The 23,859-nt window shown below is 31.3% G+C and overlaps 2 protein-coding genes across 3 annotated transcripts in view; both read right to left on the bottom strand.

The window, feature by feature from the left end:
* Positions 1–23,859, bottom strand: part of LOC143042651 (guanine nucleotide-binding protein G(q) subunit alpha-like) — a 55,051-nt gene that overhangs the window by 27,141 nt on the left and 4,051 nt on the right. The window lies entirely within an intron of this gene.
* Positions 635–12,819, bottom strand: LOC143043560 (uncharacterized). 2 transcript variants are annotated; one of them, XM_076215813.1, is made up of 9 exons: positions 12,667–12,819; positions 10,649–11,474; positions 9,777–9,824; positions 9,053–9,100; positions 7,556–7,573; positions 6,254–6,277; positions 4,557–4,574; positions 3,669–3,695; positions 635–1,329 (listed from the first exon to the last, which is right to left on the bottom strand). In XM_076215813.1, the coding sequence occupies exons 2-9, from the start codon at positions 11,404–11,406 to the stop codon at positions 1,287–1,289; spliced, it is 984 nt and encodes a 327-aa protein (XP_076071928.1). In that variant the 5' UTR covers positions 11,407–11,474; positions 12,667–12,819; the 3' UTR covers positions 635–1,286. The 2 variants fall into 2 exon arrangements, with proteins under 2 accessions (XP_076071928.1, XP_076071929.1); XM_076215814.1 differs by having other exon boundaries at positions 10,649–11,225.

The raw sequence follows: 23,859 nt of genomic DNA, 5'->3' as shown, positions 1-23,859 counted from the left end.
CAGTGGCGCTCATATCAAAATAGTTATAAAACCATATGAAACCCTATTCATATGATCTTGATATGTTTCTCTGATTACTGCAGGCTGTCAATAGATATAGGAAGATGTGGTGTGAGTGCCAATGAGACAACTCTCCATCCAAATAACAAGTTAAAAAAAATAAACCATTATAGGTCAATGTACGGCCTTCAACACGGAGCCTTGGCTCACACCGAACAACAAGGTCAGTTTGTTTTAGATTTATGAGTTTGACTGTCCCTTTGGTATCTTTCGTCCCTCTTCTATAAAGGACCCAAAAATTACTAGATGTGTAAAACCATTCACACGGGAAAACCCACGGTCTAATCTATATAAAAAAACGAGAAACGAGAAACACGTATAAATTACATAAACAAACGACAACTACTGTACATCAGATTCCTGACTTAGGACAGGTGCAAACATTTGCAGCGGGATTAAACGTTTTAATGGATCCAAACCTTCTCCCGTTTTCTGACAAAATAGCATAATATCACAACATAGAAAAACACACGATAAAATATCAATTGGCAGGCCTAACTCAATCAAAAAACGTAAATTAATATGTCAGTCTGTTTTTTATTATTTATAACCTGTTTACCTGTTCACGGTATTTAAAAAAATCAAATTGACACTAAATAGCTGCTGCATTTGTATCAATTAAAAATTAGGGAATGAAAACATTACAAAGTCTTATAAAAATGTGTATAAACTCACATTTAATATTTAATTTCCATCAATAATACTATGGATAAGGTATGTATAAAACATTTGCAAAGATTGCATATGCAATTAGGAAACTGTCAATATATAGGTTGTAATTATTTAAACAGCTTTTACATGATAGGAAAGGTGGTGATGTATGTAGAATTAACAGACATGCTTCTGTATATAGCTTCATTCTTTCAAGCAAGTCTCCATTGATTTCAAATTAAACGAACCACGTTCATTTAACGTGGCAAACCTCAAATTGAATAATGTATATATTTTTTTTATCTATCGTGGAAAACACTTTTTAAAAGATGATATAAGTAACTGTATCATATTTTATCATTTTTGTTATAAATAAATGTTCGTGAGTCCAAGAACACAAATTCTTATTACGCCAAAACAAAACATATTTTGATAAATTGAAAATAAAAACAGATAAATTTATACTACTAAAAGGTTCATATCATAACTTCTATTAATGTCTGGATAAACACAAAGTTACTCTGTATACATCTAGCCATGAAATCGTCGAGCAGACCTTCGATTGCGAGATAGTTCTATATGAGAGCTTTATAATCATGCGGAACAGACCTCCCAAAGCTATAGTAAAATATAACAAATTTAAACATTAGCATACAAAATAATATATTCAAAATAAGTTTATTATTGCAGTCCTTGTCATATTTTTAAATAGTAATTACTTAATCACATGGCAGTTTATTGCTGTATTTAATGACAGACATTGGCAGATATGTAATGAATGTAGGTTGAATTTAAACCGTTTTATGAATCTTGTGGTTAACGACTGCAACCTGACGTCAAGAGTCGAAAAGCTAAAAGTCGGCCAGTTCGAGATTTGCTGCTGGGACTCATTAATGAACGTACAGTGTGGGACAATTTATATATGCATTTGAGCTAATGTTCTTATTTGAAACGTGAAGATATTGGATTAAATCGAAATTTGTTCTGCGATGTAGTAGTCATGTCGTACTGCTTGATTCAACACATTCCACTAGACCTCATAATATCTTACTACAGGTTCACATTACTGAAACTAATTTACAAAAAAAAACAGAGACATTAAGTGCAAAACTAAACAACCGTTAAATGAAATACACACATCAACTTTTGAAAACAATCGTAATGGACTAGTTAGATGTATTTGCCTTATAAATACCATGTTAGCCCTATAAAATGTTAGTAAGCATAAATTACTTCAAATTAGTAAAAAGTCTAAAATCGTCAGTTTTTGTATTCCACTGTAGTGATTGTACTCCCAACTAAGGAATTGGTCACAATTCAACTTGATATTACTCGACTATAGTATCATTCTTATTTTCCAGTCCGCGTTTGGAATTTACCTTTACTTGACAAGTTATTAACCATTTAAGAAGTCAAACTCATACTCCACTTAATGTGAACCATATTATCCGAATCAAGTCTAAACCATATTCGATCCTAGCTTTACATTCAAGTGTTTAATAGTCTAACAGGCAAATGGATGTTATAAACTATGACTATTGTGTAAATCAATACGTGTTATAATAATTACTATTCAAAATTATGAAAGTTATCATATTCCCGCAAGTAAAAATTACCTTAGATGTTTTTGGAGAGTTGTCTCATTGGCACTCACACCACATCTTCCGATATCTATCGGCCATTTTTTATGTCATTTTTTGGTAAGATACATGTAGCTCTTAAACTATTTTGGTTCTTTGTTTTCAAATTTTCGACCTTGGCCGTTCCTCATGAAGGCAAATTCAGAAAATCGCCAAGGACGCATGCTATCCATAACGTGTTGTTTTCATTTACTCATTGAGTCGATACCTCTCCTGGTGGACTATCAGTGCCGAAGGTTTCATCGACCCAGTAGTCAGTAATTTTGTTACTGACATGATTTATAACTTTCTTAAATTGTTCGTACATTTGTAAATTACATTTGAAACGATTAGAAACTAAGGTTTTAACAATCTCAAGCAAAGTTAACCTTAGATGGATTTGCCTTTTTTTATGTCGTTTTTGGTAAAATAGCTCTTCGACTGTTTTGGTTCTTAAATATTAGTTTGCTTTTAAATATTCGGCTTTGAGCAGTCCTGTAAATCTAGAAAAAGCACATTTGACGCATGCGATTTATAAAGTGTTGTTTATATGTTTTTCGAACTCCGAAACAGCGGTTACGTCCTCTTTACTACGCTACGTTGACTTTAACTTTGATAGTTTAGCGATGCAAAGTCACCACTGTTTCGGAGTTTGTATTTTTTTATGTATGAAATATGCAACAGTCATCAATATGCTTAGTTTTTATCGTGTTTTTTTCTTTGATATGTTTTATAAAGCAAGACATTGTTTTAGATAAGCTCACCATATCTCTGCATTCATTTTGAAACATTGAAAGTCAACCAATTAATCAAATGATTGAGTGTTGCTCATTTGATATTCAGCGGTCATTTTAAGACAAACGCAACACATCGTGTTGTATCTATATATACAATTGTTCTACGATACAAACTAAGAATTGATAAATTAGAAATTATCTCGTCAAGTCTGATTTGGAATTGGTCGATATTGATTTAGACATTAAACACAAGTTCAGAATGGGTAAAGTATTTGTCAAAAATTGAGTCCAACCACAATTCAAAATTGGTTTAAACTGTTTCAGCATGGTGAATTACTATGTTATTGTTTTTTTTATAATTTTTTAAACTTCTTCAGATGGTAGTGTACGCTTACACCCAAAGTAAGATTTTCAATGGTTTTAAGTTATAAAAGAGAAAAGGTAAAACAAAAAACATCACAAAATTTGATAAGCTGCATTTTGATATATTCACCACAGATTAAACAACCAGGTTTTTTTTATTGGGACTGGAAGTCTGGCTTAAATCCTTTTCCACTTAATTCGTTTTTCGGTTTTCAGTGAAATGAAACAAAATACTCACTAGTCACATTTCATGTTACTGCACTCTCTGAAACATATAATATATGTAGTAACATCCCAAAACAACAATTATATGATTACACTATAAAGATAGGTATCAATGTTCCTTTAAAGTAGAGACGCACATCTAACAGCAATACTATTAGAATATAGAATATAAAATCAATTTCTGATACAAGCTTAATAATATTCTGCTAAAATAAAATTGTTCTCCCGTTTATTGTGCTCGTACAGACATTTTGTCATGTGAAAAATAGTGGATTGAACCTGGTTGTATAGCTAGCTAAACCTCTCACTTGTATGAGAAAGGGACATACGAAGAAAAGCAAACTTCATCTAAAGTCAACTTTGCCGAGTGAGTTGGAATCTATGCTCCTTATTTTCTTAATATATCTAAGGGAAATGTAATAAATGAATATTTTTTATAATTTTTTTACTCTAAGTGATTTGCTAAGAACCAAAACTTGATAAGATATCACATGAACAGATCAAACATACAAAATGTATGTCAAATATAGATACATAATGGTGTGACGGTGTATGCGTTACCAGATTGGGATTATATTTCGATGAAAATGGTCATAGTTTTAGTTTTTATTTCCTTATTCTTTGTACATGTTATATTTATTTTCGTCTGTTTACAGAAAAGAACCTAACAGTTCATGTTTTACTGTAACTTGATATTTTTACCGTGTACACTTAGTAATAGTTCAACAATCTGCATATCTTCAGGAAACAAGACATATTGCAAGAAAAAACTTTAAACATTACAATTGCGTTTTGGTCTCAAGGACAATGGATTGATGAGAGAGGGGAGTTGTATTGGTTAAGATTCTACATCTTGAAAGAACACATGGTAATAAAATCAAGGTAAATATTTACTACTTACATATATAAACCACGAGTGCTAAAATATGAGATAAGAACAAGGTAAGCCTAGGAAACATTGTAGATAAGTTGTAGCTTTGACTCGTATAATTATCTGGATAATATTCTTTCTCTAATTCTTTGTCAATTTATCTCTTTCTACACCGATTGTATTTAAAAAAATGTAATCAACGTGTGGTTGGTTTGATCTCATTACTTCTTGGTTAAAATCCGATTATGAAGTCGAATTTTCTTGCTCTCCTCTGAAATTCCTATTGTGACGGCATGCAAAAAGGCAACCGTGCCTGATGACGTCACATAGAAAGACCACATCTTTTGCAGATCATTCGAAAAGAAGGAATAACTTTTCCTGTTAAATGTTAGAAAATCATTAAAGAAACAGATTCCACCATCAAATCTCGTGTAATACGATATTTATCCACTCTCGACAGTTAAATATTAAAAAATTTAATTGCTCGAGTGGATAAATATCGTATTACACTCGATGCAGTGGTAGAATCTATATTTATCACATACTGTATTTTCAGAAATAATTTGCACGAACATAAGACAAAAAATCTTATATTATTGATAATTCAAAAATGGCAAATGTTCAAACAATTAATGCTATCACATTTTAAAGTACGAGTTCATATTTTAGAGAATTTAAATACTATGCAATATAAGCATTAAGGAGAACATTACAAATATCGCAGTGATAAAAATAAGTTTAAAACGAAATATTTGTAGGTTGATACACATATGCAGATAAAAGAGTGAAAATAAAAAGATTTAAAAAAAAAATCAATGATTACGTACATTATCAATTCCTGAATACATTAAATTATTTCTCAGCTGTATCTTTTGATGTTTAAGCAGACACCTAACATTTTGATCGCCGTTGTGGCGTCCGTAGCATTCATCATTATTTTATCATTTTCGTTTAATTGTTTTTGAGATAAACGAATTACCTTTTTGGAAATTGAAATCAAATCTACAATTTATAGATTCCTACCAATTTAAAAAGATCTATGAAAACAATAAACGAAACAATGATCGTCTTGTGCATTGCATATGTCTTTTTTATGAGTGAATAATTGACATACAAAACAAATAATATTTTAGATCTAACGACCATTTAATATTTCATTTAGTTTTGCCGATCTTTCCGATAACCTTGTTTCGATATATGGTTTAATAATTTGTTGCATCATGTGAGTTTCTCTGAATACTCGTTGTATAGGATGTGACACATGATGCATTCATATGGGTTTACTAAGCGGCTTGAATGATTTTGCAGGTGTAAATTAGATATAGCTTGTAGTCTCTCAGGAATAGTTGGCTTTTGTTTTAATCAAAGATTTCTAAGCTTTCTAAATAGAGAAAACAAATCAGAACATACATTCATCACATTATGCTGTTTAACTCAAGCAATTTCTAATTTCGATCTACCTTTCTTTTAATCACTTATTATTTTAAAACAAATAGTCGAGGAAACGTGCTTATTGAACAAAGAGTGCTTATATATATTTAATTTTACTTGTTGGGACAATAAAGTTTCATCAATATTATATTTTTAAATAATAAACCCAATTGAACATGGACTTAGGTATTCCGCACAGCACAAACAATCGACAACTTCCAACTATTTATTCCGATAAGGTAAAACCATAACCACAATTTATAAACAAGGAAAACGAATAATGATTTAAAACATACCCGTACAGCATAACAGGCTCTTTACTGCAAAATAAATACATATGCTGCTTTGTTATTAAGGTTTATCATTATTTCATAACTATAACTGATTAGCGCCATGTTTTAATTTTTAAAAATCTGAATTCACTCTTCCGAATTAGCTTTCAAATTTATTTTATGGAAACAAGCCTCTAACTAATTCAATGAATTTATACAGTTGTGTATCACACAGTCTAGATTACACATATAAAGAGAAGGAGGTGTGCCTTTTATAGCTTGCTGTTCGGTGTGAGCCTAGACTCCGTGTTACATGTCGTACTATGACTTATAATGGTTTGCTTTTACAAATTGTAAATTGGATGGAGCCTTGTCTCATTAGAACTCATAGCAGATCTTCCTATATCTATGTGACATGATTATAACAATTAGAGCAAACAAGGTGTAAATTACTTGGTCTTTTATTTATCTTGTTTTGTTTTGCCATGTTTCTATTTTTTTTTATTTCAGATTTTCGATTTCTTCCTTTCATGTTATGTCTGTAAATTTGTTGTTTTTGTTTATTCATTTGAAGCCCTGCCAGTTTTCAGTATTGTCTGCCTTGAAAACATTACAAGAAAACATATAGAACAGTATTAGTGTAGTAAAAAAATATCGTTAACATCAAGAATATACGGGATCATCAAAACTGTTACTAAAAAACAACATTCAAAATGTAATAATGTTTTAATGTTTTGACCGATACGATCAGAGTCATCGCGGTATCATTATACTAATTTTAACGAAAGATTGGCCATCTTTTTCAAGAATTGTCTTTGTATTGTAAATAAATCTAATAGTCTTTTCATAGACTAAATTCCCTACCTTAACATATAACAAAATGGTATAGATATTATCTCCTGTCCAATGCAATTGTATCAGAAAAATTAATGTGAGATCTTTCAGGTGTTAACAACAACTTAATGCAATCAACCGTTTTAGACTGGAATAACAGTAAATGGATGTTGTACGTCCGAAGCGCTTTTTTTAATTAAAGGTCGTCAAAAGGATTACATTAAAAAGAAAAAAAGGATCATCATAAGAATAACAAAACCCAGTTTATGTAAACTTTGAAATAAGGCATTTTACAATATAGTATACAATATACTTACTTTAACATACAAGCTTACATATATTTCCAAGTAAAGTCATATTGATTTATTGCGTATCCTTTAAATTAAATTTTGAAGAAAAAAAACAACATCCAAGGCACGTGTGTTAAACAAATTTAATCATTATTCGTATGTTTTAAGTAAAAGACAAAGTAAACTTGGTACATGAACTTACGTTGAAACCTCTTCTTTGCTGTAACAAAATGCATAGAAAATGATTGGACAATACAGTACATAATACGACAGCTTACATTTAACAGAGTTATTAATTTTGTCAAACTTTTGATATAATTATTTGTTAGCATCTTTAACATGTTTTATAGACTATAAAATCTCTAAAAAAAATTCACAATGTCATCAATAGTTTAGTGTTTCCTATCAGATTTATATTTACATACGAATAACGAATATATTGTCAATGTCTAAGTAGTGTGATAATATAAAAAAAAAAAAAAACTCGTCATCGGACATATCTTACATTGTCTTTATGAACTATGCTTTGTTGCATGTTTTGTATATACTAGTTAATATTTTTCAATGTGAAATGGTCATTTTAGTATTAAATTATTTTCAATATATGCACCTAAACGTTTTAGTCAGGTTAATAATTATATCAATGTTTAGATATTTGGATAAAAGTCATTATAATACAGATCCGGCACGTCATCTTTAGTATGCTATTAGACTAATGAATAATTAAGATTTAAGTTTCAGACAATTCAGTACGTTGTTGATGTGTGCTAGTTAAAAACCGCTTCTTTACAACTTGGACATATCTTGAGCATTTCTTAATTGACTCAAATATAATTAACTTTGATAGAAATTACCAACTGTTTGTATGTATAAAACGTAATTAATTTCAAATTCAGATTTGTATTCCTATTTTCTTCAGGAAAATCTAATTTGAAAATGCAGTGAAACCTGTCGAAACCGAACACTCATCCATGGGACTTAGCGTTTTTTGTTCGGATTGTAGAGGTGAACAGAGGTCGACACCATAATAGCTTTAGCTCTTTAAAAGGGAATCCGGCATCAGTAAACGTGATTCCAAAGTCATTGACCTTGTTGTGTTGAACGACTTCTTAATCCAGTGAAAGGCTTTAAAACTATTATTTAATTAAACAGTTTAACTACAGAATGCCAGTAACGATTTTGTGGCCGTAATTATTTGAATAACATGCATTTAATTATCTAAGGGAAAGTTCCTTTCTTGTAATTTTCGGCGATGGGAGCAGCTGACCGTTTAACGTTTCTTTACCAATAAAAAAATATTTAATCACTGACTACATGGACACAAACATGCTAATTACTTTCTAATATCATCTCACCAGTTAATTTAATCTTCAAAATACCCCCAGGGATACTCTGTCATTCTGTTTTTGTTTAATTAAATCACGCAAATAATTAAAAAACTTTTTTGGATTTGCTTGCTATCGATCGATTTTGTAATTTTTAAATACATATTTACTAACGAGCTTTCAAAAAGCGTTCGGAATTCGGTGTTGACAGAGTTCGCTTTTTTCAGGTGAGATTAACGTTAATTGATAGGGAAATTTTGTGAAAATTGTTCGGTTTAAACTAAAATTCGGTTTTATCACGATAATAAGTCAATACAAAAATCACAGTGACTCTTAAAACACAAAATTTCAATGTCTTGATTATTTGTACTTACCCACAAACAGTGCATGCATATCTGTACCTTTCTTGTTTTGCTTTCGGCCTGTGATATAATTGTTTATACTTTTATCTTATCATTTAGAACAATACGCAAGGTATGAGTGCTTTAGATTAGGAAAAGACATAGAATGTAGACATGTTAATAAAAATCCCCCCCCCCAAAAAAAAAAATGTAAAACAGAATAGAAAGTTCAAATTAATACTAATGTGAATTGACAGTGAAACAGCATGCAGTAAATATACAGTTCATACAATTGTTCACAGAAAAATTGTGATATTGTACTGTTTTTGACAATAACGGTATGAATATTGATTTCAAGTTGTATTTTGAAATCTTGTGCTGTTGTTTTCGCTTTTGAATGAGGTATTCCGTACATAACATTTCATTCATTCAATGATGGTCTTGGCTATTTTGTTAAGGACCTTCTTTGTAAAAATTGCCCAAACTTTGTGATGTAAATGTTCCTTCTGAAGTTTGTGTTCATTGAAAAAAAAACCTTTCGAACGTTTCGAATCTCTTTGTTGGATCTCATGCAATCTAGTTTTGTAATCGGAACTGTGTTTTTTTCCGATATCAACCTTTTTCCCCCTTGTTTTCACATACATATTATATCATTCATTTCTACTCTACGTATTTATATAAGTATGTTCTGCGTTACTTTTATCTTTTATCTGCGTCTGTATTTATATAGTAAAAACAAAATCAACAAAATTATTACTTAGTCCTTTTTTCTTTGTCAGTCTGTCTAAGAACTACTTTACAATTTCTGAAAATGAACAAACCAGCTCTTTAACATTGCAAAATATGGATTCATCCAGTATCATTAAAAATTGATTCATAAATATACAGGTACCAATTTAGTTCAATAAAGTAACAATGAATAAAACAAAATGCTATTTGTCTACTCAAAGCTTACACGCTTCTTAACTTTAAACATTTATGAACAGTTAAAATAGAAACAAGGATATTGCTAATAATCAAGATGATAAAAATAGCACAAATTTGATGAAATACTTGATGTGTTTTATTTTTTATCTATCTATTTACCAAACTCTATGTGTATCAGTTAACCTCTACGTGTTGTACAGCCTCATTGATAAGTAATAAAATGGTATGCTTACACCGTTTTATTCAATTGGCCGTTTCAGAATCTAAATCATCATGGGTAATTTCATTGTTCGTACCCCAAAATGAAAATAACGTCACGTCATTGGTTAAATTTCCATTGTTTATGGCATTTTTAACCAATCAGGACGTTTTGTTGTACACTTTTGAAAATATTACCCAGGATGCATTAGATTCTGAAACGGCGAATTGCGAGATAAAAACTTGTGTACATCGACATAAGAGATAGACATTTCTACTCTACCCTTGGTACAATCTTATAATTTATTTTTGTCTTCTTTTAGAAGTATTTATAGTGAGCATGTTTCACTGATATCTTATATATATATTGCATTTATTTCGTTGTGTAAACAGTTTCTTTGTAAGTACCTTTTGTTTAAAACCGTTATTAAAAACCACAAAGAACATACCATTATCATTATGCTCTGTACTATACTCATCATCTAAAAGAAAAAGAAAACTTACAGAAATTGTAACTCCCCGAAAAGGTTGTCTATCTCTGCGTCTGATGTCTTTTTGTTTCTGTATGACACATCAGGAGCATTTGGAATCTGCTTTACTACTATTTGATCAACATCATTTTTATGTTGCTTCAGCTTGTTTAACAATAGAATATCTGCTGTTGTTTTCATTTTCTTGGTGTTACTTTGCCATGTTTGACAGTTTTCTGCAACTCCCTTATATACTTCGCTATATGCAGTCATATTTTGTGTTTCTTTCTGTTCTTTATCCTGAACTAACTTGATCAAAGCTACTACTTTCTTATCAATCAATTGCTTCAAGTATTTACCTTCTTCCGTAATGGTTTTGATGACTGCTTTGACCTTCTCACGATACGCTTTTGTATCTTTCTCAATTTTGCCCAGGTTAAAGTTGGCAGTTGCTACTTTTGTTTCAATTTTCTCAAACAGTTCAGATTTAAGTTCCTGTATTGATTCAGCCAAGCCTTTCATCAAATGGTGACGGTGTTTCTCATCAGCGCACACTATACACACAAGGGTGTCACAATCATGGCAGTAGGATAAACATCTTTCTTCGTGTTCTGCACAAAAAAGTGTATCTGACTTTTTAGGTCCGCTTAAAAACGTGTGGTTTTTACAAATATTTGCGCGTAAATGCGATAATTTGCAACTTTCACAAAATAACTGATTGCACTGGAGGCAATAGTGTTCACCCGGTCCTCCAATACATATTTCACATATTGATGCAGCAGCTTGGGCCATTTTGAAAGCTATTATTAGTATGTTCGAACAGTTAATAGTGGCTAATTTAGTTTTATCTCAAGCTTTATCTGAAAACATAATGTGGTCCTTATATACATGCATACAGTTGGCAATTTAGCTTGCTAAACAATTGAAGTTAAACCCTTTCTTTTGGATATGCCTGTACTCGACATAAATATGACAGCTATTTTTTCACTTATTCGTTGGTGTATCTCATTTGATTCTGTCAGTTTTTATAACTTCCCCTTCATGAATATGCATTAAAAATAGATATTGTTGTTGTATTTTTTTATTTGTACAAATAAAAGGAACAGTACATTAATTGATTTGACTGTCACAATTGATGTAAGCAATTCTTTCGATTAACCATCATTTAGAAAACAAATATGTCCTGCATAATTGGTCCAACAATCAACGAATACATATAAAATAAAACATGCTGTACCACTAGCACATTTAGATTATATATGATAAACAGATCAATACATGATGGAAAAACCCGTATCGCACGCTGTACCACCGCTCGACCAATATCGGCCCTCGGGACATTCGGTCCTCGGGACTGATATTAGTTTTTTCGTGGTGATACAGCGTGCGATACAGATTTTGTTATGTATAGATCTGTTTCTCATATATATGATATTTAAGGGGACAATTGGTGGGGCTTTGCAGATTTTAGAAATAAATATTCTGTCCCCTTTTTAGATGAACATAAATATTCTGACCACAAATACATTTTTATAATCACTTACAAAGGTAACCAATATTTACAGAAAATCCGGAAAGAAGTATTATGAGTTTTAACCTAAATAAATACAGTTTCATTTATAAAATCGTAAAGCAGCTTATCCCTCTCGACGCTTATTTAATGTGGTTACATTTCGTATCATGCCAAGAAATACGGCAATTGGACGTCATATTTCGAAATTTGACGTGATTCAATATATATGACGTCAATCATTGCCATTGGAGAGAGCCAAGCCCCGGAAAAGGACCAAATTATTTTTATCTTTGTTCTTTTATTTGAAAGAGATAATGAATAAGTCATTGGATAAATTTTAAGCGGGTAACAACTGAGGAGTTCTTGAAACAATCTCGAGATCATCCTTAAGTGATGCGATACGTGGTATGCGATACGGGTTAAGCTATGCGATATGAGTAAAAAAAACCTTATTAGATATACAAAGTTTCTGTATTTAGTACTAAATATATGATAAATGTAATTAAATATAAGAACCAAGGAAAATAAGCGTTTCCTACCTGTGTGTAGTGTGTAATTGGTACTGAAACCTCAAAAAGATTACTGATTTTTTATTTCAATTCTTCTAAATCTTTTTTTCCTTTTCTGTATATGTTGCTAACCATTGAGGCGCTCCTGTTCTTTTTATGATAAAAAATGTTCATTACAACCATTCAAAAGTAGTCCCGGATAACTGTTTAAAGAGTTTTGTATGTAATGATTAGATTTATTAAGTATTTGTTCTACAACATTATATGAATGTTATAATGCATCATATATTAAATCACGCACGTTTAATGCTTAATTTATTGCATTGTCTACATTGGACTACTTTAGTATACGGTGATACAGTAGAATTTAACTTTGTTCACCAGGTAAAACATTTAAATCTATCAATTTTATGCTGAGGGACTGGTCATGTGTTACCTAATAATTGTTTGCATCACTATTGGATCTAAAGTTCCAGCGGTAAAAAATATTGTGACTTTTGGGGGTATTTTCATCGGACATGTTTTATTTCCTTTCCACTCATGTGCCTCACATCATCTGCATTTTAATTTTAACACACTGTTCCCTTTATTAAAGTAGTTAAAGTTAAATATTTAAAGTATATATATAGAGATTTGGTGTCACGATATCTCAGTAGCATGGGTTCGAATCCCGGCGAGGGGAGACCAAAAAATTTGTAAAAGCAAATTTACAGATCTAACATTGTTGGGTTGATGTTTAGACGAGTTGTATATATATGTAAATGTCTAAGAATATAACTTAAACACGCTAATAAATACATTAAAAGGTCTATTAGATTTCTTAATAGAAATACGCAATATTTCGCTAAACAAATTAGCTTCATCAGGCATGTGCATCTCTCAAGGTGAAGTCGGATGCATGACAAACAAATATTTTTGTAGCTTAATCTGTACAAGATTTCAGGAAAAGTGTAACATATTTATTGATGTTGCATAAAATATGTTTGTAGCTACAACTACATAAATTAGGAATAAAAGTTTAACACATTTATAGATGTTCGATTAATTGTATGAATTTCTATAAATTAATTGGTATGATTTCAAATCAAAACCATAATTATCTTGAAATCATACCAATTAATTTTTATTTATTCTTCAACACATGGCTCGGATACTTTGATCATCGCTCTCTGTTTTAAGTTTTGCTCATTGATGAAGGCCGTACGGTATCTTATAGTTGCTAATTGCTGTGTTATTTGGTCTCTTGTGAATAGTTGTCTCATTCGCAATCATACCATATCCTCTTTTTATATACACTAATTTGTTGTACAAGTATAACGATTTTGGAACCAATTTTTGTAGATGCACTTTAATTTTCAACCTATTCAGACAAAGCAAAATTGAATAAAAAAATACACAACCTCAATAACAACTAACAAAAAAAAATCATGCATAGCCCATACCACATAGTCCGCTATAAAAGGCCACGTACTGACAAATGTAAAATAATTCAAACAAGAAAAACTAATAGTAGGGTGCCAAGTGTCTAAAAATTCTTCTTGTTATCGAGTTTAAGTTAACGGATAACAAACGGCGAATCTATGTTGAAAATTATAGGAAAATCCTTATATTTTACAATCATGATTGTCGTCGTTTCCATGGTCACGGTTTTCTAAGTTGTGTTTTTACAGGGAAATCTCGGATATCGTGTTGTAAGGGAAATCTTAAACATGAAAATTGTTGATGATTAAAATAGAACTTATAATATAGTTAAATGTATCATATAACAAAAGCAGGAAATATTTAAATGACTTTAGTATAATTATTTCAGCATTCTAGTAAGAATAAAATTTTACCCTAAATTAACCACACTTTCATCGAAAGCACAATTTGTACGTGCATCATCACAATATATTTTACACCGATTAAAGCAATAAAACACAATGCATGTGTGTGCCAAATTTCATGTGTGAAATAAAAGTAGTTTTGAAGAAATTAGCATTTAAAAACACAAATTTAGTGAACAATTTGGTATTGATTAAACACGGATCATCCCGTGACATTTTTATTTTGTTGCTTATACTATTATGTCATTAACAAGGACAGTGGTCACTCAATACATTTCTCATATTTGCTTATTGTGTGGTTGATTTATTTGTTTTGAAAAGCCAGCTTACTTTGTTAATTATTATTTTCTTCGGAGGAATATGTTTTGTGGTTTCCTTTTCAATACTAAAAACTTTTTATTGAATAGATATTTTTGTTATAATTGTAGCATAAGAATCAAATTGGTTGGTTTTGTCTCACACCCGGAATTTGGCGCATCAAGTATATATGTTATGATCTTGCATGATGTTTTCGACCTAAATTCCCCTCGGTGTGAAAGACAACAAAAAATGTATCACCGTTCGTGCTATAAATTATACACCAGCAGAAACAAGTGCAACAATTTCAAATCTCAATTGGCAATAGGTTTGGTCGAGCGAACCACCAAAGTCAATATGTGCCAAGCTTGCCGCAGGACATTTTTTCCCAGATTGTCCATTTATTTGTTCGTTTGTTGCTTTTCATTTTGATTTTTCCCGCGGCTTTGCTGCGAATAAATTATTTTCACTTTTGAACACATTTATATCCTTAAACATGCTGCATCTCATATTGCAAAGTATTAATTTTCATTCGTTCTTTTGCACAGTCAGTAATTTTTAGTTCATACCAATCCATGTTATTGATTTTCAAAATCCTCATCCCTTCCCGCGAGTTATGTCGAAATCCTTATAAAAAATGATTATATACATTCTCGTCGCGATATGGCCTTTGTGTGCCGATTTGGCGCAAAGCTATCAACAATCAATCAATCAATACATTCTGTATATGACTGTTCCAAGTCATGATCGAGCCGGTATTTTAGTGGTTGTCGTTGTTTCAAGTCTCATTGTTGAATACCGTACGGCCAATAACTGCTTACTCCCGCATCTCCTTATTTTTATATTATACAAGTATTACATGAAATTTACATTATCAATGTTCCATGCACATGATGTAAGGTCAAATGAACTCGGCCACAAAGAAACGTACACTTTTATACCATCCCATACACCAAATATATTTGACCCACTACTTATAGTACCTGAGATAAGGACTTCATCACTAAAACTTAACCTTGTTCACTGATCTATGAAATGATGTCGAGTTCAGGTGTACCATGTAAGACCGACATGTAGACCCTGCAAGGATACCATATATTAATAACCAAATATAGTTATCCTCAAACTCATGATAACAGAGATGCAAAGGATACCAAAGGGACATTCAAACTCACATGACGAAAAAAAGCTATACATTTTTGTTTGCAGTCACTAAACCATGAAAATGAGGCCAAGGAAAATAATTATTTGACAGACAGGAACTCCGTTACACAATGGAAATGAAAATCAATACGAATACCTTCTATCAAAAGACGGAAAAATCATATTTCTGAAGGGCAATTTATAAATGTTAATATCTAAAAAAGATCTCTAGATATCACTTATATCGTATCTTAAGACAAAATTCCAAATTTGGATATTTTAATAGGTCAAGGTCACTGTTTAACAGGTGAGTGAAAATTATAAATGTGCACCCTTTAAGTACAAATCTTGATCCATATTTGGCAACACAAATATCAAATTAGTCCTAGATATAGAAACTATAGTTATCCTTTGAAATATTTGAATCTATTTTGCTATAAACGCATATATGTAGAGGCGACCAGCTGTCTAAACATGACTCATTGGAATTCTATCTTTGACCTTTAACCCAAATTTAAGAAAATCGTGACCACTGTAGACAACGACGACATCAATATCCCGACGAGACTTCTCTTTCAAATGATATCAAATACTCGCAAATAAATAATGATGGCAAAAGCGACATCTTGAATGCTTTCAGAAATACACAATAAAAAGACAAGTAGAGTTTCCCTTAATTTGATAGTTTATCTCTAGGTGAACTTTTTTTAAAGGTATGATTTACATATATTTAGGGTAACGAAAATGAGGTAGACTATTAACATGTCATTTAAACAAGATATCTAGAAGTTGTCAAAGAGTCTTGAATTATCAGAAAGTGCCTATACTTCATGTTAAGTACACATTATTCATACTAGCAACCAACCAAAACAGTAACTGTTGTTTTCCGTTTACAGTTTCAAAGAAACCAGCTGTTGCCATGTCCTTTAAATTTGATTATATGGTATGGGTTATTATATTCATTATTGAAGGCCGTACGATGAATTTTAATTATTTATATCCATGTCATTTAGACTTTGGTCGATAGTTGTAACATTTGCAATCATCCCACCGCTTCTTATTTTTATTACATAAGGCTTATTGCTGAAATGACATGTATTTAGTATATATGTAGATACGGATAACTATAACATTGATCGTGTATTATTTCACAACGTTAACACATAATGTATTTTGTAGAAAATACGTGTGTCCGTTTAATTGGAGATTTAGAGTTTATTAAGACAGATTTTTCAACTACAAGAACTGGTGCATATTATGGATATCGTTGGCTATTGTTCCGTTAGGACTAGTCGTCATAGAGACTGGTATAGATTTGAACTGGGCTATGTTGACTGGATCAGTGTTTACGATCCCAGGACTACCAGGATTAGTCCTAACGATATTCTGGGCCAAGTCGACATGGTTGTCTGTAATTTAAGGTAAGTCAGTCTGAAGATAATTTGATTTTCTTTGGAAATATCCAGTAAGCTTATGTTTGATATACATAACACCTAAATAATACAGCAACTCAACCACACACACACGCAACGAGTTCAGCATAAAGCCATCAAGTTCGATTGACGATCATTTATACAATGTGCAAAATGATAAAGCGTGAAAAGTCGAAAACAGCCAATAGTGTATTAAACCGAAACTTCCAAAGGTCTGTTCCCCAGTTATTGACACATTTACCTAAAATGTCTGTTTTAGATGCTCACCAATTTTGTAAATGTAACGGAACTAAAACAACTACCTTACAAGTGGGAGGTTTGACTAGCTATAAAACGAGATTTAACCCACCATTTCTTTTCTGTTATGCATTTATCAAGTCAGATATATTACAGATGTTTTGCATTCTTTCCGTTGGTTGATAAAGTCTTAAGTTTAATTTTGATACTTTTTATGGAATTCCTCCTTTTTTATATTAACATCAACAATTTATTATTCAAACATGTTTATTTTTCATTTTTAAGATTTATCTACTGCTATAAATTCAGTTATACCTTTTTTTGTGATATATTTGCTTGTAGTCAAATCAGTATTTTTCAGTAGGTTCAGTTTGATGTTGTTGAGATGAGGTAAATAACAACTACTCTTATTGAACAGTCCTTTTTGTTGTTTCGTTGTTTTGTTCGTATAGTTGATGTGTTTCCCTCGGTTTTGGTTTGTGACCAGGATTTGTTTTCGCTTAATAGATTTATGACTATTGTATAGTATACTACAGTTGCTTTTATTTACCATAGACTTAACAGATCTTTATTACCTTAAATGAGTTGTCTGAATAGTAGTGAATTTACTGTAGTGGATAAGTCTGAAAATTGACTGAAAGTCTGAACACAATCTTATAATTTAATGTTTACTGTGGATTCATTATTATTCGTTGGATACCAATTAACGTTGATTTCGTGGGTACAGGTGAACCACGAATTTAAATATTCAACGAACTGCAACTTTTCTATAGGGTTGTATGCAGACTATGGCAAAACCACGACATTAAATATCCACGAATATTCACTGATCCACGAAAATTGGTACCCACGAAAATAAATGAATCCACAGTAGTCTTTTTAGTACATTGCAGATCAACAAAACCGTTTGAAATCAAAATTGGTTTGCAATTGTATATAAAAGACAAATAAAAACATAAGTTCCCGAAAAATTACTGAACTTTGAAATAACTTTATTGTATATTATAAAAGAGTACCAAGAAATTAAAGAAAACAGTAAACAACATTATGCTTGTACTGTGTCAAGGAATACACACATGCAAACAAGTTTAATGTACTTAATTTTAACCTTCATATATGAAATCATATAAAATACAAAGTATATACAAAGGAGCCATCATAACATCCCAGCCCCAAAAAATCAATCTTTGAGAAAAACTAAATTACAGGCTCCGAAATGTACAGCGGTCACTTTTATTTGTTTCATGTATTTAAAGTGAGTTGGATAGATTTATGTGTACACTTTAAGAAAAAAAGAAATTTAAATAATAAATATACCATCTAAATATCATAAGGTATTGTTAAATATTCATAACAAGTATTGTTTCGTTATTCCTTTATCATGTTTATGAATAGTCACCATGAATTAAGATTTAGAACAGTAAATGAAGAATGAAAAATAGAGGAAAACAGTTAATCTGCATCCATATTACATGTCGTTATACAATTGTTCTCCCAAAACAGATCATACTTATCATAATAGATTTAACTGGATAATCTCGGTTCTATATGCTTTTGAGACAGTAAAGTATACAGAGTTGATATATCATAGCTGTTAAGAAATATTATTTAGAAAGCTTACATAAAACAAAATAGCATAAACATAAATACTAGTTAACTTAAAACACTAAAGAAAACAATTGCAAGAACAAATAGAGGCACCTACCCGAAACATATTTAAGATCCCCATACACGCGTTATGTCTATAATAGTCAAGTCAAGTAGAAAATCTTTCACACACCAGTTTTTTTTTATGTAATACTATGAATTGTACTTAATATTAATTTTGAATCTTTTTCAAAAGAGATAAGAGGACTCTTATATATATCCCACTATGCTCTATATTTATTGAGTTGTATATTTAAATGCATTTTGTTTTCGTAACAGGAAGTTTGACAGGACTAGTGGGAGGATTTACAACACTAATAGCTATGGCCATGGCATCACGAGAAGAAGGAGGGCTAGATAGTTTTGTGAGAAACACCGCATTGCGACACACTGTTTTAGCCGGTGGTTGCGCAAGTCTTTTTGGAAGTCTGATAGTTAACGTACTTGTCTCACTTTGTACACATAGTATAAACAATGAAGAGGATCGCCTACTTGAATGGAAAAAAGTACGAGCAATTTGCAATCCGATTCATCCATGGACGGAGTTCTATAGAGAGGATTTGCCTGAGATGGCTGCCGATCAAAAACCAACCAAGAAACAACTGTCTTTCTAAACCTGCTAAGTACGTTTCCTATATCTTTGGTGGAATCTTTTTACTCATTTTTGTTTTTATTATACAAGCTGTAATGGCCAGTTTTTAAAAATATTTTCTTTCGATGACTTTCATGTTTGTAGCATGAGCTTACATTTTGTCGTGTTTTATAATGACTGCAATCATTGCTGTAATAACTTAAGTTGAGGAAATCCTTCCGATTGTAGTCGCTTTAAATGGTGTTCAATACGGAACTGATGTGTAAACATTAACATAGATATTTAGGTAATAAATAAACGAATAAAACAAGGAGATGAAAAAAATCTTAATACTACAACATGGACAAACTCAACCGAATGCATGTGTTAGATCGGCACAAAGCTTTGGACCGAGGGCCGAATACTTATGCAAATAGCAATACAGACGAGATTCAAAACCTATCATATGGACATTCCGTATTTGATTAATGAAATCTAACAGATTAAACAGATTGGTTTTGAATCGGTAAGAGTTTTAAGCTTCCTATATACTGTCTCAAATTGTTAATTACAAGAGAATATTTTGAGGTATTATTAAAATAACTGAATACTGAAAACTGTTATTGTTTTTGGAACTTATTTTCTGTTTATTTTTTTAAATGAGAAAAGAGTATCTTAATTATAGCATGTGAAGATAAAATCGAGAAACACGGATTGGAACAACTTAAGAAACTAAGACGACTTGGCACTCTATCATAGTTTTCGTTCCGGTTGATTGTATGCAATATTAATATGTTTAGAAATAGATGTATGTATATAGATGTTGTGATAGCACATAATTTGTCTTAATAAATTTTATTAAATATTTCTAGTCTATCCCCCCACTTAATTCGGAAATTACTTGTCATGCGACATATCTTATCGAATGGTAAACGATTCTCAAATTTCTTACTTGTTACAGGCAATTCTTTATGTAGTAAATGCTGGTTTAAACCGTATCTTATTTTAACCAACCCTAAAAAGTAATTGTCTTTTCATAGACCATGATAATTTAATTCATTACCGATTCAATTATACAAGACGACCTTTTTTCTTCTTATTATCTTTATGGATGAAAAAGATAGAATGTACAACAGTACACTGTACATACATTGTGTATGAAAAATCTAACGATTGGCGATTGTACATGCAGTAGTATTTTAAAACAGTTCAATTTTAAGTTAAAACTCTCGATAGTTCTATTGTACATTCTAGAGTATACTAATAATCAACACTGCCAATAGTTCTATTGTACGTATAGGAATATACTTAGTATTAACACTGTCGATAGTTCATTTGTACATGAAGGATGATCTTCATACAGTTCACTTTTAAGTTACAGTTGTTGATGGTTCTATTGTACATGCAGGATTAATCAAATACTGTTCACTTTTAAGTTAACACTCTTAATAGTTCTATTGTACATACTAGAGTATGCTAATAATTAACACTGTCGATAATTCTATTGGACATGAAAGAATATACCTATTTAGTGCGATTGTACATGCAGGATTACCTGAATTCAGTTCATCTTTAAATTGAATCTATCGATAGTTCTATTTTGGACGTAGAACAAATATCAAAAGCAACAACATTTAGATGTCTCGTTATTCATTAAGTTTTGGTGTAATATCATATCTTTAATAACCAATCCTAAAACCGATCTTACATTCTCTGAATCTGAAATGAAAGGTTAACTGTCCTTAGTAATGCTAAAAAAGCCAATACTCATCTATTATACTTGACAAAATGTAAATCATGCAAGGATATTTTGGAGGAAGTTTTGTTGTTTTGATTATCGTCTTGTTTTTCTCTATATTCCTAGCGACGGAATTGCCAGTTTGTTTCTGATCAACATTTGTCGCTTCTCTTTTTTAAAGATGTCTAAATCAGCCATTTATACACAACGAGTCAAATGACGCAAAAGGGACATTCAAACTCATAAGTAAAAAATAAACTGACAACGCTACGGCTAAAAAAGAAAAAAATATCAGCAGACAATAAATAGTACACAAATACAACAAAAAAAATCTATAATATGAGTAACAGGAATCGCAACAAAAATCGGACATGATCTTAGCTATTCCGATAAAAAGCAGATCCTACTCCACATAATACACCCATTTTGTTGCTCACGTAAGTACACATCCTGTAATTAGTCTAATTTGGTGGGTCACATTCGGATTGTAGGGACAGAAGAAACATATTCGTTATCATCTGTGAAACAGATTTTCAATAATTGTCAACCAACTCGTCATGGATTCTGTAAAATTGCGAAGGGATGATTTCAGCTTCACCACTTAAAACTGTTGACTAAAAAGCCGACTTGTAAGCAGCAACCCTCTATCAAATCAAGGAAAGCATGATAGAAATACAAGCCCGGGAATATCTGGGAGATATATAATCTGTATATGCAGGCACTACTGGAGTATTGCTATTTATAAAGAAATAAAAAGTTCACAAGTGAGAGGATGCAATCACACTTTTGTTGTAAACTTTTGTTTTCAATCTACCCTCGTTTTCCATTTCTAGATATAAGTCAATATATGAGGCAAACTTAACTGTATTTGTTCTGTCCTTATCTCAAATTCGATGGGATAGATGCGTTCAAAATAGTCAACAAACTTTCAACTAGTCGATGAGATAATGTCATCTATATAGCGGTAAGTATTGTTAAAGGATACTGATAACTTCTTTTCTTTCTTCACGAAAAGTTCCTGAGTGTATGAAGTAAGCTTCGTTTGAATAAAGGAACAAGTCAGCAAGTAATGGGGCACAGTATGTGTTCATGAGTATACCGATTGTGTATCCAAACGTTATAAATGTTTCAAGATAAATATTAGTAAATCAAGTCGACGTTTTACTTGTTTTTTTATATACTTTAACCGAAGCAGTTAACTTCCTAATAAACAAATACTGTATGAATAGATGATCCGATCCGGGTCAGTGTTTAATTCTGCAAACATCTGTATAATAAATTTTGCTGCTTCATGTGCATTTTCCTTAGGTCCTACAAAAAATAAACATTTAAATGCGTACATTTATGCATGAATGTGGTTTAAAAAGTTCATCTACAATGATCACTACCATGTAAACACTGACATTATGAGATAGTTGAAATAAGCTTATTAAATTGGTAAAATGAAATAACAAAACAACAAACACATTATATAATCTTTCAAAATATCCATAGTAGTTCTCTCACTAAAATGTCATTGTTAAAAAATAAATAAATTTTAATGACAACTGTGAATAAGCTGTCGACATACATTTCTAGAGCCTCATTGTGAACTCACCTTTAAACTCGGGAAAGTAATCCGCAAAATTGGTTTGCATGATTTGTTCTTCCTGGATGTCTTTTGTATTCAAAAACATAATTATTCCACAATTCTGGAACCATGGATAATCAATTATTGTCTAAAACAATGATTTAGCTAATGCTAGACGATTCTGAAACAGAATTGCATTTTTGTGCCATATGTCTTTCAATTCGCGAAAAAGTTTATATTAGCGAAGAAGAAGAAGATGCATAAGATATGGTACTGTAAGAAGAAGAAGAAGAAGAAGAAGAAGAAGAAGAAGAAGAAGAAGAAGAAGAAGAAGAAGAAGAAGAAGAAGAAGAAGAAGAAGAAGAAGAAGAAGAAAAGGAAGAAGAAGAAGAAGAAGAAACTCCTTAAAAATCAGGTAGTACAGAAAAACGCAATGTATCTCTGCATTTGACAAACATATTTATATATATATATATTGTTTCAGTGGTTGCAAAAAGTAAAAAGAATAGGCAAATACCTACTTCATTATCACTGCATGTTTTTATTTTGTCATAATCGCTGAGAGCTACGATAAACATAAGGACTGAATTATTGTCAAAATATTGAATCCATTTACGCCTCTCTGTTCGTGTACCTCGAACATTAATAAATCTGTTAAAATTGAAAAGAAAGGATATAATAACTCTTTCTTAGTTTCCCCGAACTATATATACATATAGATTTCAGTTCTGCATAGAGTATTTATCCATGCATGTCAGGTT

Source organism: Mytilus galloprovincialis, chromosome 8 (genome assembly GCF_965363235.1).
Source record: "Mytilus galloprovincialis chromosome 8, xbMytGall1.hap1.1, whole genome shotgun sequence".
Lineage (NCBI taxonomy): Eukaryota > Metazoa > Mollusca > Bivalvia > Mytilida > Mytilidae > Mytilus > Mytilus galloprovincialis.
The sequence above is the reverse complement of the archived record's forward strand: the minus strand, read 5'-3'. Positions and strand labels throughout refer to the sequence as shown.